The sequence below is a fragment of the Rhinichthys klamathensis genome, unplaced genomic scaffold (genome assembly GCF_029890125.1).
Source record: "Rhinichthys klamathensis goyatoka isolate OS25496 unplaced genomic scaffold, OSU_Roscu_1.1 h1tg000145l_1, whole genome shotgun sequence".
Classification (NCBI taxonomy): Eukaryota; Metazoa; Chordata; class Actinopteri; order Cypriniformes; family Leuciscidae; genus Rhinichthys; species Rhinichthys klamathensis.
The window spans coordinates 552,351-569,148 of NW_026606680.1; the positions used below are offsets into that span (position 1 = coordinate 552,351).

The 16,798-nt window shown below is 35.5% G+C and overlaps 1 protein-coding gene across 1 annotated transcript; it reads right to left on the bottom strand.

Annotated features, from left to right (window-relative positions):
* Positions 1-1,165: 1,165 nt before the first annotated feature.
* acer2 (alkaline ceramidase 2) lies at positions 1,166-15,449 on the bottom strand. Its single transcript, XM_056257843.1, has 6 exons — positions 15,117-15,449; positions 14,834-14,948; positions 12,005-12,146; positions 11,746-11,883; positions 2,731-2,868; positions 1,166-1,530 (listed from the first exon to the last, which is right to left on the bottom strand). The coding sequence occupies exons 1-6, from the start codon at positions 15,219-15,221 to the stop codon at positions 1,344-1,346; spliced, it is 825 nt and encodes a 274-aa protein (XP_056113818.1). The 5' UTR covers positions 15,222-15,449; the 3' UTR covers positions 1,166-1,343.
* Positions 15,450-16,798: the final 1,349 nt, after the last annotated feature.

Genomic DNA, 16,798 nt, shown 5'->3' on the forward strand with positions numbered 1-16,798 from the left:
CAGTTAATAAGGCAGGTTGCAGGATCACATGACCAGCTGAATAATACACAGTAAAAAAAAAAAAAAAACTCCTCCAGAATAGAAATAAATGAACTGTTAATAAATGAATGTTATTGAAAAAAAAATTGTGAATAGAGAATTTCTACAATGACATCGGAACCTGAAAACTTTTCCTTTTCCATCCACACCTATAGTATAAAGTCCCAGACCATTGTCATATCAGCCAGTAAAACAAAGAAAAATCACTTAGTGCACCTTTTGATTTTAAATGTATACACTGTTATGTCAAAAAAGGTAACTAGTAGAACTACTGTGAAAAAAACATGCTTTGTGTTAACATAGTTATATAATATTACTCTTATGGCTGTGCTGCCTTATTATAGGTGAAGTTTAAATACAATGTTAATGTACAAAAAACATTACTATTATCATATTTAATTTCAGCCTGAATTGCTAGTGTGTACATCTGTTTAAAAAATCCCCATCTTATATAAACTACAGGCTAAAAGTTTGGAAGAATCAAGTTTTTTTTATGTTTTTGAAAGAAGTCTCTTCTGCTCACCAAGGCTGCTGTTATTTAACTAAAAATACAGTAAAAAAAAAGTAATATTGAAAAATATTAGCACAATTTAAAATAACTGATGCCTAATTATTAACCATGGTTCTTATTATTATCGGTTTTGAAAACACTTTTTGCCGGTTAATATTTTTGTGTAAGAAATGATATATTTTTTCATGATTTTTCAGATTCAAAAGAACAGCATTTATTTGAAATAGAAACATTTTGTAACATTATAAACACTTTTGATCAAGTTAACGCATCCTTGGTGAATACATTTTTTTTTTTTTATCTTACTAACCCCCAAACTTTTAAGTAGCAAAAACTGGTTTCAACATTGATTATAATAAGAAATGTTTCTTGAGCATCAAATCAGCATATTAGAATGATGAAGGATCATGTGACACTGAAGACTGGAGTAATGATGCTGAAAATTCAGCTTTGATCACAGGAATAAATTACATTTTAAAATATATTCAAACATTTATTTCAGTTATCACATAAATGCACCCTTGGTGAGCAGAAGAGACTTCTTTCAAAAATCTTAATCATTCCAAACTTTTGACAGGTACTATAACACCATGTATAGTTATAACATGAAACTCAGAATTTATCCCAAAGTAAACTTAAAGCTCTATTTGTGCTGTTAAGACACTAAATACTCTGAATCTTCCCCCCAAAAACAAAACCTTACAAATCCACATGCAAAAACAAGATTCTCCTTTGTGTGAATGTCTATAACAAAGTGCATTGAAGTATAGTCAGACACCTTAGGAAGCACAGGTTAAGTCAACTTAATAGAGGGCTTCCTGTGCACACAGAGAAGAGTGACGTATGGCACCCCAATAAAAGCCCATTTCTCACTGGGCCAGAATTTGACAACCGGCCCCTGCTCTGGAGCCTCAGACGCCGCGTCAAAATACGCAAAACAAACACATCCCAGGTAGGACGCCAAGCAGATCAGGATATGCCTATAAACAGATGCATAAAGGGGAGAAATGTGCTGCAAATTATATATTATAACAATAATTACTGGTTTATTTTTAAAAATGGATATCAGCCCAAAAATCTGTACAGTTATATGAGACATAACGTTTTCAGTTTACAAACATTTCAGAATCTTTACTTTTGGGTGAACTACACTAAATTCAAAAGTAAATTCTACACCACTTTTTTCTTCTTCTCAGTTTTCACTCAGAAACTTCAGTAATAATTACAAAGAAATGCAAGTAAAACAAATTTTGCAGAAGAAAGACTGAACCATTTTTTCTTGTAAAAAAGTATTCTTACAATCTTTTATTTACAACTTCAAAAAAAATATTTTTACAGTGTACAAAAATAGATACTTTGAGAGAAAACAAAAAGTTGAATAAGGTATTCTGTATTACATTTATTAAAGTACATCAGTGTTATTTTAATATCATTGACACTATTTTATTTTATATTAATTATCTATAATATATAAAAAAAATACTATAATTCTATCAATTTTTTTAATGTTTTCATTTTTGTATTTTCTGTTTTCATTTTAGTTAATGTTTTTGTCATTCTGTTTTGACATTCTTATTATTTTTTGTTTTTAAAAATATGTCTATATAATTTTTTATTTCAGTTTTAATGTGTTGTTTTAGTGCATCGAGTTCAACTAAATGAATAAGGTCCCCTTGGCAACTAGTTGAAATAAAATACGTTTTTTTAAAGTAACAAAAATGTTTTTCATGGTTTTAGTTCTAGTTTTAATTTTAGTAATATAATAACCCTAAACTGCATTCATGTTCAACTAAATTGGTAATTTACATTTACAAACTTTTTTTTGAGCTGAACCCCTTTGACGTATACTAAATGTAAACTTTACTAAAAAGATTTAAAATTTAGAATTTTAATTTGAAGTTAATACTTTAATAATTTAACAACACATTCACAGGTCTTAAATCTTGTTTAATGGTCATATGACGTGCATTTTTAATGTTTCTCTTTTGTGATTTCATTAATAAGTAGCTACTTCCAAACTCCCCTCACGAACACCAGTTTGGGAAACCCTGCTCTACAGGAAAAGTACACAGAGTAAAGCAATGTTGCAATGTGTTGACAATGCTCACGGTGGCTTACTTGTATGTGCAGCACACTGAGCATGCACACTAGGTGCTGTATGATGTGACAAGTGCACTTACCAGGCACAGTGTAGATACGGGAAGTTGACAGATGACCACATCTCACAGAAAATGCGATCACTAATCCAGCACACGAGTGCAAGAGTCCACCACAGACCCGAGAGCAGACCCAGCTTGAACACACGCGGGTTGTCGCACCTACAGACATTATAAACACAAGCAGGATGTGTTTGATTAACAGGTGCTATACTGTTCATACATTTGTTACAGTATCTATTCATCTTTCTTAACGTTAGTTAATAAAAATACAACTATTCATGTTAGCTCAGGTCCATTACGGTAAATAATATTAACAGATACAACTTTTGATTTCAATAATGTATTAGTAAATGTTTAAATTAACTAAGATTAATACATGCTTTAGAAGTATTTTCCATTAGTTAACTAAGTAGTTCATGTTAACAGATTCTTATTGTAAAGTATTATTACTAAAACCATTTTTTAACTTGAAAATTATTTTTATTTATTTTATTTCAGTTAACATTTTATTTCATTTAGTTTAACTTGATGTACTAAAATAACTAAACACAACAAACTATATCTATTATCTAATATCTATAAATAGACATAAAAATTCAGTTAAAAAAAACTATATAAATAGAAAATAGTATCTCAATGATACTAATATAATGCCACACAACCAGTCAAATAGTGCAGCTTTTGGAAGATGTGTACTATTACTTTTATTAGTGATTGCACTCGCGATTATATCTAGTACATCTGATTTAGCATTGGATAAAATGGCCAACAGTAAATAACTGTAAATGATGCCCACACACAACCAACCAAATCTCTTGTTGTAACGCTACACAAACATGGCTGCTAACGGATGAATGTTTCTTGCACAGCCATAATTACAGACAGCCGCTGAAGTGTTGTTATTGTTTATTAAAACTAAAACTATTTTAATTGACGAAAGCGATTTTTAATAAAGCTGAAATTCAATCAAATATATTTATTATTAAGGTGTTAGTAAGGTTGTTCTTTGTAAAACTGCTTAAAACAATATGTATTGTAAAAAAAATGACATTGAATTGAGTGTGAAAACGTTGAAAATGTGCAAACATTTTTATATGACAATGTAATTTCTATTAAAAATATGTCTCAAATACGAGGAAGAGACGTATTTTGAACAAGGAAGGGACAAAGGACATGGATGTGAAATGAACGCACTGAGAACTTAATCGTATTAGATAAAAATATATGTGGACAAAGTTTGCAGTTTGGGGACATTTGCAGTTGAATTTTTTAGTCTAGTCTCTCTAGTCTAGTCATATCTATAAATAGAGAAACGTTGTCACATTGACGTGTGTATGCTGTAGGAGTTGCGAAGGTTAGTTTAGGTTAGAACGAGCGAGAAAGGTTGATATGGAGCAGCTAAATCTCCAACCTCTGGGGAATCTGAGCACTCTGGCTTTCCCGCTTGTCTCGTTCCCTCTCCCAGTGCTTTAATAGTAGCAATTGCCAAACAGTGGTTTAATGTGAAAGATTATGGCCTGGTTTCACAGACAGTGCTTAGATTAAGCCAGAATTAGGCCTTAGTCCAATTAGGACACTTAAGTAGCTTTTATAAACATGCCTTAGAAAAAAAAAACATTACTGATGTGCATCTCTTGAGACAAAACAATGGCATTGACATTTTTAATTTGTCAGTGCAAGTTGCATTCAACACTGCTTTGGTGGCCTGTTTGTTTAGGTTCTTGCTTCTGTAAGTCAGTCGCTAGTTCCGTCTTCTCAATGACATCACGCACGTAGTCAAAGACGGCAAGCCATGATTGGTCGGGAAGCAACGTGTAGTCTGACATGTTTCTTGTCGAACACACAACAGGAATTTAGGAGTCAAAATCGCATAAATTAACAGTGACTATTAGCCTGGGTTTCCCCATGCTGCCTTGAGCGCAGCGCAATTTTATTCACGCTGCTAGGCAGCCTGGATACCATGAACCAGATTTTCGTCTCAGCGAAGGGACCAATCACAGAACGGGGAGGACGCAGCAAGACGATGACGACGTCTATGTGACACACCGAAGCAGTTTGTTTATATCTATGGACCCAACATGGCAGCAGACGCGAAGTTACCTTTCGATGCAGCCTTAGATAGTGTTCTAAGTAGTTTATATATAGTAGACATAAATCTCTGACCCATCGTCTTCTTCCTCATCGAATTTCTATCGCTCTACATACGTCATCTGGTATAATTGAAACGATTGGCTACGAGCTACGTACAGGCGCATTTGATAGACAATAAACGACTCTGGGCATTCGTAAACCACGCCCTAAATACGAGAAAATGAACATGTGGTTCCCAGACCCAAGTCTCAATCTCAATGAGACGAGGTCTGACGTTAGCCAGGCTAAGTGACTATCATAACAGACCGAAATATTGTGTAGTCTGAACCCGGCATTACAGAGTTCATTGTAAAGCATTATCTATTGTGAAGGGTCATTTAATTATGCGTTGTTGTAGCGCTGTGCTGGAATTTATTTTCAAGGAAGTACCGTGTTTATTAATGGGTGTAGCTACATTAACGTCTTCAGCTAGTCAGCTTGAGATTCTTTCCATCTAAACTGGTTAAATCTCTTTAGCCTTCAGGTGAATGTTGGATATGAGTAGTAGGATAATCTCTTCTCTTTTTTTAGTTATGAGAAAGAACCACAACCATCTGCACAGTCACGCACAGCCAAAGCACAACCAAAACAATGTACTTTCACAAAATGCATGCAGGCTAAAAAGTTACTTAGAGTACCTTTAAACTAAAAAAAAAACATGAGTAATGTTCCATGGCAACTTACTGCAATAAAAATAAAGTTAAACAGAAATATAAAAAAATTACAAGCAGATTACAAAATTATTATATTAATAATATATTGATAAATTATTTAATTGTAAAAGATCAGTGCAGTGGCCAATGAAAAAAGTTCTAAAATAAAAAATGTTTTTTGAGTGATGAAAACAATGCTGAAGGCACTGTGTAACTTGAGAAAGAAAAAAAGAGCGCTAGCAGGGGTGGGGTAAAAATAGTGAGAAAAGGGCGAGAGAGAGAGAGAGAGAGAGAGAGAGAGAGAGAGAGAGAGGGCGAGAGAGAGAGAGAGAGAGAGAGAGAGAGAGAGAGAGAGAGAGAGAGAGAGAGAGAGAGAGAGAGAGAGAGAGAGAGAGAGAGAGAGAGAGAGAGAGAGAGAGAGAGAGAGAGAGAGACAGGAAGTGCAAACTGTTACTCAGACAAACTGAAAAACAAAGTCTTGAAGTACACTTCCGCATACTTTAAAAAAGAGCACTTATTATGGAAATAATATACTAAAGTGTGAACTGAATAGAGTGATTTTGGACACTTTAACTGCATTCAATTTAAATGCAATATAGTTTAAATTTATATTAAATGCAATTAGCTCAACTTTATGTGCTTTTTGACACATTTAAGTAGGACTTAGGCATATCTTTATATGTAATTTCATAATTACTTCTAATGCAGAATGTACTGGCAAGCATCTAAAAACAAATATACTTTAAAGCTGTTTCTATTGAAACTTGTATGCTATGTATTTAAATATTTATAATCACACACTTGTAACAATGAAGTTGCAATTTAGTACCTTTAAGGGTTGCACTTTATTTTAAGGTGATGTAGTAACATTGTACTTACTCATAAGTAAGTACTGAGTAATATTAATTAATTACATGTACTTACTATAGAGTTATGGTTTGGTAGGGTTAGTTATTTGTAATTATGCATAATTTACTGTTACTACTATAGTAAGTACATGAAGTAACGTGTAACTACGTCACCTTAAAATAAAGAAGAACACACTACAGTTAAAATTATAATCAAGTATTCCATGTCAGACCAGTACTGCATGAAAAAACATCCTGTTGTTGTACTGTACTTTCTATGTTTGTTTAACAAAATTTTGACCTTAGCAAGAATCTTGCATCCTTTTAATTTATGACTGTCCATGAAGCAGGACACATGAAGACTAGGGCCAAAACAAACTGCATTAGATACAATGGAACAGAGACACAAAGTCCAAGCTATTTAGGAGACAGAAACGGTAGAAATTTAACATACCCTAATATATATATATATATTATACATCTATATTTAAGAAACATTTAGCAAAATTCAGTTTAAATTCTTGTAAACAGAGAAAAGTTGAACTTTTAAGAGTTGTCATGCATTAGTTCATAGTTAGTTCCTAATGTATAAGCACAGTAGCACACGGTGATCTGTTGTACATAACTAAAACTACAAACTCACACATGGTTTGCTGTAAGGTAAAGCTACATCTAACCGGTCTGAACGCAGAGAGAAACGCTATCAGGAAAACCACAGCAGTGCATCTCATTTTCAGTTTCTTCATCGACAGAGCAAAGCAAATGAACTCTATGCATATCTGGAGAAGGTTTCCTGAGGCCAGAGGATTTCAAGCATGTGGGCTAAAGAACAAATTTCACATCGACTCTCTTTAAGAACAAAAAGTATCAGTGTGGTGGTGTGTTTTAGGACGACAACACTGTCTGTTTAGTTAAACTTAAGTTTCAAACTGTCTATTGACCTTTGAACATAACTTAAAGAGATAGTTCACCCAAACAATCTGTCATAATTTGCTCATCCTCGTGTTGTTCCAAACCTGTATAAATGTATTTGTTCTGTTGAACAAAGGAAGATATTTAGAAGAATGTGAGAAACTGAACAGTTTTGGGGCACCATTGACTTACAATATATTTTTTTCCTACTATGGTAGTCAATGGTGCCCCAAAGCAGCCTGTTTACAAGCTGTCTTCAGAATATCTTCTTTTGTGTTTAGCAGAACAAAGAAATTTAAACAGGTTTGGAACAAATTGAGGGCGAATAAATGACATAATTTTCATATTTGGATGAACTATCCTTTTAATAACCTACATTTTGGATGTTCTGAAGAAAATGTGAGTGGCCCAACCTCAAGATGGGTCCCTTGTTTAATGTACATCTATGGTATCTTGTTTTATTTCTTTACCTGTTTTATGGTCTTCCAGGTGCAAATCATAAGTCAGGCCTCTTTCACCCATTGTGAAAAAAAGTGTGCTTAACTCTATTGAATGTGCACTTGTAGTGTAATTGAAATCTTAAAATTATATTTTTTAAAAACTGTACTTGCAGATACTATATAATTAATTAAATAAAAGGTTTGCTTAACGGGAGTACACTTTATTAACTTTGTCTCTTAAAACACTTAAGTACATTTTTAGAAAAGAGCACTTCTTAAAGGGGTCATATAATGGTACATGCACTTTTACAAGTTGATCGTACTGAAATGTGTGTTGGCAGTGCCTGTACACAACCATTATAAAATGATAAAAATCCATCCAGTGGTTTTGTTTTAATCTCCTTATATGTTTTCCCCTGCCTCAAATTGAGCCGTTCGACCGTGTGACGTCACACGGTCGGACGCCCCTCCCGCGATTGTTGATTGACAACATCGTTTCAACACAGACCCGCCCTCGCTCGTGAGCCAGCTGTCAATCATAGTCTGCGCGGACCGGCGCGGTCATTGTTGATATGCTGGAGCACTGTCTATGAGCAGAATGGTGTCTAAGCGATTGTGGTGTTCTGTTCTTGGGTGTAATAACGAACACAGCAGTCATTTTAATGTTCCTACCGCTGAAGACGCAGTGGCTGAGTTTGTTTTCGAAGGGAATATTCCCCACGAGCAACGTCAATGCTTTCATGTTTGCGCGAATCATTTCTCACCAGACTGCTTTATAAAGGAGGATCAGTATAAAGCTGGATTTGCAAAGAAGCTGCTCATGAAAAAAGGATCGGTACCAGATATTCGTGTTCCTGCTGAACCTCTAGAACAACTGAAGTGAGTGTAAAGTTTGATTAAACTTTATATTAATATTTAACGTTATATTAATCTTTGCAAATCGCTAGCTGCACGCTTCACAATGAATGCGTCTAAGGTTTACACTCAGGGTACATTATGGCATGTTTTCTATGTATGATGTTCTCAATATAATTCATAATCCCACGTTTATACTGAACAACGCGTTATGGTTATTGTGTTATTGTGTTACAAACGGTGTACGCACAGAACAGAGAGGCGGGGTGAGCAAAGCTCATTATCATTTAAAGTCATATACACTGAAACGGCGTGCTGAAAACAGAGCTGTTTTTGACCAGGTAAAATAACTGTTTTCTTACAATACTAATGAGAATTTTTAATTAAAGTATATTACAAACTTTTAATTTAGATCCTAAAGAATCATTCTAGCTTGTACAAAAATGGCATTATATGACCCCTTTAATAATGTCAAATTAAAAGTTTTACTTTAAAGGTGCAATAGGTGATTCTCTACAGAAACATTTTTGTCAAGCTGGTTGAAAGTCTCCTCATATCCTGATAGCAATCACTATGTTAAGCGGTATAAATGTATTTTTATAGATTTATATTATCTGTGGAAGGCGTAGGACCATAAAAATATTTGTTTAATCATTGCATTCGGTCCGAATGAAATGATAGCATGTGTTTCCTATCAGTCAACGTGTGTTAACATACCACTGCGCAGTCTGTTCACGCAGACATCATACGTCATCAACGCGTTTCACGTACAATGTGTAGACAGAGCAAGAATGGCAGGCAAACAGCAACAACCTAACAACCTTTCCTTCTGAACCAACAACAAATGGCAAGTATAGTTCTATGTACCGCTGACTTAGCCCTATATGCAGATAATTCCTTTTTACTTTATGTCAACAGGTCAACTTCTGAACTGGAGTCATATAAATGTATATAAATATTAGGGCTGTAACGATACGCGATATAAAATCGAAATCGCGATACTCAGGTCCACGATCCTGTATCGCGATGTGAGAAGGCAGAATCGCGATCACACCCCTTCCAACTCCCAGAGTTATCCTTCCTGTCCTGAACCAGGGCTCGAATTTCGGCGCGGGTATTGCGCATAATTCTAATCATTCCCGCAAATCATTCTTTTAACAACTATCTTCCAGACGCAATTTCACAAACAGCGTGAGTGTTCAGCGGTGCCGCGCGTCTTCTATCTCTTCTCATAATGTGTTGTGTAAGGCAAGCATCAAGCGCTGCGGCGATAATACACACTCGCGTTTAGGAGTCGGGACCATAGACTGTAAGGTCGGGACATGACGGAATATTCACTTGCACAATCGGGCCAGCAGTGCATCGTGACTGAAGTCTTTTTAAGTCTTACCAGTTTAAACATTCAAGCGATTTTAAACTAATCAGTGCTCGCGCCCTCTCTGAGATTATTTTCTATGCGCACATTCATAGAAAATCCGCCTCAAAAACAGCTGGCCAGTAACTATTTTTCGCGGATTATATTGCTTTAACACGCAAAATTGTCAATTTCGGTCTTTGTGAGTAGGCTATACTCTAAATATAGTCGGTTTTGTCTTTAATAAGCATAAAACGCATGCCAGTATAATGAACACAGGATCCGTGCACTAGCTCTTAAAGTGACGGAAGCCATATGTGTCTGTCATTAATTTTGTTGTCAAAACAACAAAAGATGGCTTTAAGTTAAAGGAATCAGGTTTAATAGCCTATGTATTTAATTTATTCAGGACTAAAATACTACCCAGTGTTATTTTCCATTTGATTACTTTATTCAGTATCTGTATATGAATACTAGTGTTAGACCTATTCAAAAACTTTTCTCTTTAATTGTCTTTATTTGTATCTTTATTCTATTGTATTTATTTGTGCTACCTTTTTCAATTTAATTAAACAATTTAAATCAAGCTTCCTTGTGATGTGTAAATTCTTAACAACAATATTACCTCATTGCAAAAATGCAATGAGCGCAAACATTTAGGCAAGATAAATGTAATAATTTTGTTTGGAAAAAATGCCCCCCCTTTCTCCCCCTCAAACAAAAAAAATCCCCCCCATGAGAATCATCTAAGGGGGGATTTCCCCCCCATTTTCCAAAACGAAATTCAGGCCCTGAGAACTACCACATCTTTAAATTACTATTAGTATTATTTGAAGTTAACATTATAAAATACGTAGACCTACACCACAAAACTAGTTGAGGATAAATTATTTAAAATTTGGCAATTTCAGCATTATAGACGTGAAATTTGCAGCCAAAACTTGAAATATAAGTTCTCAGAAAGTGCATTAAATTAATCCTCAATTGACCGGCAACACGTCCAACATGCAGATGCATATCCTACGGCACCATCCCGAAATCAATTTAGTTGGAGTACAGAACACAACCCAAAAGCAGCAGCCTACACTGCCTAGTATAGTTTAATAATTTGCATAGTTATTATTGTTCTTTGGTGTTTAGATTATACAGGTTTTTCCTAATGTTATTTAATAAAAATACCGGTATTTTTTTTTTCTCTCAAAATCTCTTTTTTTCACCACAAGCCCCGCCCCCTCAAGCCCCCGCCCCCGTGATAGAATCACGATACGAATCGAATCGTGGGTCAAAAATCGTGATACGAATCGAATCGTGGGTTTGGTGTATCGTTACAGCCCTAATAAATATATAATATAAATGTAAATGTAAACTATAATAAATTTTCATTTAATACCAACTAGCATTCAATTAGGTGTCCGAAAACATTACATTACAAGTATTTTATTTTAAAATACATTATTTTCATAATAAGTACTTACTCCTTTTAAAAGTAAGCTAAAGTGTACTTTTCACAAGGAGCAGCACACAAAACATGAGAGACAAGTTAAGCGACCCATAGGGTTATGGATTTGAACAAACCTCTAACTTTAGTAATGAGCAATACTGATTTGAAGCTGGAAACCATGTGCTTTCCTATACATTAAATCCAATTCATATTACAAATACAAGACTGCCTTTAAAATATGCTTTACGTATAGGGACTTTGGAATATAAATAAAGACATATAAAGGCTATTTAAAGGGAGCTGTCACTGTGATTTGAAATGAACATGCACAGCAATAAATATGTAATGCGATAATATGGAAAGCACTAGAGGACTGATCCTGAGTTTCAACAAGCGCACTGACCTCTTTAGCTCAGTGATGAGAAGAGCAGTGCACGGGATTCCCAGCGTCATGAGAGAGATGGAGTTTATCGCTGGCTTGATGAAGGCCAGACAGGTGGTGATCCCTGAGAGAATGCCGATGACCATCTTAAACCTCGATCTAGTGACAAACAGGGAAAGACAAAAGGAAAAAAAAACATGAACAAGAGAAAGGCAGTGCAGAACGTTGTGCAGAATCACTATCGATCAAAATGTGTGTGCTTGTGGATATGAGAGCACACCTGTCTTTACGGAATATCCTGGGAAGATATCTCTTGGGAAACCACATGCCGATGGCACACATGAGCACCCAAAGTATGGCCAGTTCATCCAGCATCTGTCCCAGGAAGCTCAGCGTAGCATGGAAATAAGTGGAGCCAATACCTAAAGAACAGCCGTATGATTGTACATTAAAAACGAACAAAAATGTTTTGAATTTAATTTTAAAGAATGTAAAAATTTTGGATTAAAGTGCTCCGTTCCATTGACTTCTCTTGAAAAGAACTACACTTTAGCATATTATTAATAAGAGTACTGATACGTTTATTTTAAATATAAAATATAATATAATATAATAATGTTTTCGGACAGTTAATTGCATGTTACTATAGCTTACATTTATATTAAATGCAATTAGCTGAACTTTAGAATGCTTTTTATAACCATGTTACAAAATTGTATTACTATGTACATCTTTATATTATTTTCAGAATTACTTCTATTGTCTTTGAAATATGGTTAAAGTTTTTTGCTGAATATCTTGACAAGCATTTACAGCAATATACTTTAATATCAATACTATTGAAACGTGTGTCGTGTATTTGTATTTGTAATGATGAAGATTAACTTTAAATGTAATCTCAAATAACACAATACAGTTGTAAATACTGTATTAGTACATTTATAAATACTCTCTCCATGTGCTTTAGTATGTTAAGTCAACACATCAAAATAAGTGTACTTCTTTTTTCCAGCTTATTAATGTGAAGTATCTGTATAGTATAGCGCTCTACAAATCAATGTGACTTGATTTTAATTATATTCCTAGAAGATGTTTGTATTTCAGCCACTATTTATCCAAAAGTTTACACACAATAATTTGCCAATTAAATCCCAGTTAAAAATCTTCAAAGTGTTCTTAAAACATTCCTCCATCTACACGAACAGCGCTGAATCACCTAAAGGTCTGTCCTGAATGAATTCAGCTATGTCTGTGTCTAATCCTTTGACTAAACTAACTGTATTATATGACGGCAAGGAGGACTTTGACTCAAAATTCCACCCGGATTAATTAAGTCAGCAGCTTCTTTTAGAGCGGAAAAACTCTGAAGACATTTGTACAGAGCAGTGTTTGTGCTGAGCTGGCTTCCTTCCCATGCTGCTCCACAAACAGAACTGCCAGCGAGCTTTAAATACACCAGCGGTTTGTTGGGAACAAGTCACACTCCTGCACAAATCCCGGACCAATTTCCCAAGTGATTGTCTTAACCTTTGTGGCTACATGACAGAATATAAAGTAGCCACAAATAGTAAGTAAAAAGGAAGAAGCTTGATAAAACTGGAGCTCTGGTTGTCTGTAAGCAGCGAGGGTGACACCAGTGTGAGAAGGGAAGCTTTTGTAAACCTAAAACTGACAGGGACATAGAGCTTCACTGTTTAAAATATGTTACGCTTCACAAATGCAGACTTGTGAAGCGCTCGGGTCATGTGAATATTAACACATCTTGCAGACGACCAAGTGAAATTTGGTCTGTGAGGCCTTCTGTAAACTGAACAAAAAGCTCCAATGACAAGGGATCGACTCATGCTGTCCTTAACCCAGGATTAATGTCCTTTGTAACCTAAGGTCATTTTTAACCCTGGGTAGTGAACCCCAGGTTTCACAGACAAGGCTTAAGCCTTGTAGGTTCATGCAGTAAATCCCACCTTTTGTTTTCGTGAACAGTAAACAGCTCTCCCACATGGATATCACAGCTTTATGACACGTCAAAATCAGACTTGAAAACATGATGATTGTGGGGGGTTTTAGTGAGCAATCAGCTTGGTGAAATTAAAGGATTAGTTCACTTCGGAATTAAAACTTCCTGATAATTTACTCACCCACATGCCCCACGTCATCCAAGATATTCATGTCTTTCTTTCTTTAGTCGAAAAGAAATTAAGGTTTTTGAGAAAAACTTTCCAGGATTTTTCTCCATATTGTGGACTTCAACGGTTATCAACGGTTATCAACGGGTTGAAGAAGGTCCAAATTGCAGTTTCAATGCAGCATCAAAGGCCTCTACACGATCACAGCCGAGGAATAAGGGGCTTATCTAGCGAAACGATCGGTCATTTTCTAAAAAAAAAAATTAAAATAAATACTTTTTAACCACTGTGACCAGTGTTTACTGAGCTTGATGACTTGAAAATAAGTTGACTATTGAACAGCTGAACATAAGTTCACAAATAAAATATAGTGTTTAAATGGTTACTGAATTCAATCACTGAAGACTATGCAGTGTTTAATTTTTTAATGTGATTATGTAATATCTGTATAGTAGCTTATTATTTTTGTAGGGTATATTGTTTTTTACATTTGTATATTTTTTTTCTATTGTAGTTGTCTATTGTTTGTAATTTTCTTCTTTTTTATTGTATTACTGAACGTTTCAACTCACTGTTGTTTGTTGACAGTGAAACTGCTCTGAAATAACAGATTGAGGGGTTGGAGGTCACAAAGTTTGGCAGAAGTTTAGAACCAGCACTGAACTGAGACATCAATTTACATGTGATTTCTAAAAAAAACAACACTTTTTTTTTTAAACTGTGAGGACATTTCATAACACCACTGCATGCCACGGATATATAACTGCTGTAATACTGAATATTTTACTGAGATAACGTATTTCCTCAGTAGCCCTTCCTGAACTGCTCAGCTATTTCCTGAAGACTAGCGATATTCCAGAAAAGGAGGAAGAACGAGTTCACTAACTGCCACCTCCTATGTGCTGAAAAACCTGAGCTCCGGCATACTTGTGTAAGTTAAATTTAGGTCACGGTCACTGGAAATAATGAAGGATGAAATTTACCAACAACCACCAGTAGAGTCCATATGAGATAGATGCCACTGTTGAAATGTGTGGCGTACTGACGAAACAGACACATGAGGATTGGAGGCAAGACGAAAAACAGCACGTTGCTTATCTGAAAAGAGATAGAGACATGTTTGAACATCGTATTTGATGTAAGCAAAGCACAGGCAAAGCAGTCCTAAAGTTGATAGACTTCGAACTGCCACTCTGCCAGCCGCTCATATGTTAATGCGACAATATGGCACATGAAACAAAACAAAGAGAGTGCTGACTGACGTACCGTGTTATAAAATTCCGCTATTCCAGGATAAATTAGATAATTCCCTTCACACCAATCCACCTCCGAGCTGCCAGCCTGGAGCTGATCCCACAGATGCGCGTCCATCTCTGCGCGTGCACTAGATGCGACCGTGACACTGGCTGAATGTCTTTACACAAAGCGGCGTCGACAGCTGTAACATACGCATGCGGCGACAGTTTGTTTTAATCAGTGACTCGTCATGTGTAGTCTTCTTATCTGAGCATGTCATCCTGCCAGATCCAGCTCGAGTCTAATCCAGCTCGCCCGTGTGTGCGCGTGCCGCTTTCTGTCCTTCACTGACTTGTACAGCACTGGCTGGCAATAACAACAGACCAACATGTGATTCGCGCATGCGCAGAGAGGTCTGCTATGCACTCAGCGCTTTTTTATCAAGTAGTAGGCCTACTACTCTACTCTAGTTAATACTTACAATATTTCTCAGTCAAATTTCATCAGCTGCTCAAGTAACTGTGTGGTCTATTATGAAAGGCCAAAGCTGCCGAAATAAGAAATAAACACACAAATAAATATGAAATGTGTATTTATACTTTTATCTCCTTATTTATGAATAATTGTATTTTTTCACATTTTTTCCCCATTTATTTAGGCTATACATTTATTTATTTCCATTTCCACATTTATTTCATTTAGTTTTGCCTGTATATGTTTGTTTTTTTTGACTCTCAAAGTGACAGTAGCCATTAACTTGCATAATACTGTATGAATCATCAGGACTACGGTTTCAGCTAAAAATCTTTACTGAAGAAAAAAAGACACCTACATCTCGGATGGCCTGAGGGCGCAAATGTAATATATTTTGAGCTGAATTAAAAGGGTTAGGCAAGAAATTATGAGTTTTATTGTTTTAAGTTAAAACAATGTGAGGAATGTGCTTAAATTAGCCTACTATTTATTTATTATTTATTGATCAAATCTAGTAATTTAAAGGTAAATAAAATAGAAAATAACAAATAAATCTCCCAAAAAAGTTGCATTAAAAAATGTAAAAAATATTATCAAAATGAAATAAAATAAGCTTTCAAAACAAAAACAAAAAAGTAATTTTAGGGCTTCGGGTCATTTTGACCCGCCAGGGAAACATGTTACAAAGTGCAAGGGAAGGATGAGGGTTACATTTTTGAGTGAACTATCGGTTTTGTTATACGTGTAAGAGTGTTGGTATGTGTGGGTAGTTTGTTGTTGTTGTTGTTGTTGTTGTTGTGTGTGTGTGTGTGTGTGTGTGTGTGTGTGTGTGTGTGTGTGTGTGTGTGTGTGTGTGTGTGTGTGTGTGTGTGTGTGTGTGTGTGTGTGTGTGTGTGTGTGTGTGTGTGTTTCTGAATGTCATTTCAGATGTTCATTGGATCGATCTACACTTCTACAGCCTGTCAGTCTTCCTGAAGGATTATGACGTCCCGGTTCACCAAACCTATCACATTGCGCCGCCTTCCACAAATACCCGGATCTCTGCTATACCTAACCTCCCCAGCTTTTTGCTCACTTTGGCATTTGTCTTTGTCCGGCTCGCTGCCGCTGATTCTGTGTGTTTATTGTGTGATTTAATCAATTGTCGTATAGTGGTTGTGAAGTGTGTTTGTTTTTCATTCTGTTGTTCATCCTTGTTCAGTCATCACGGTGTGTTTGAGGCTGGGAAGGAGGGATTA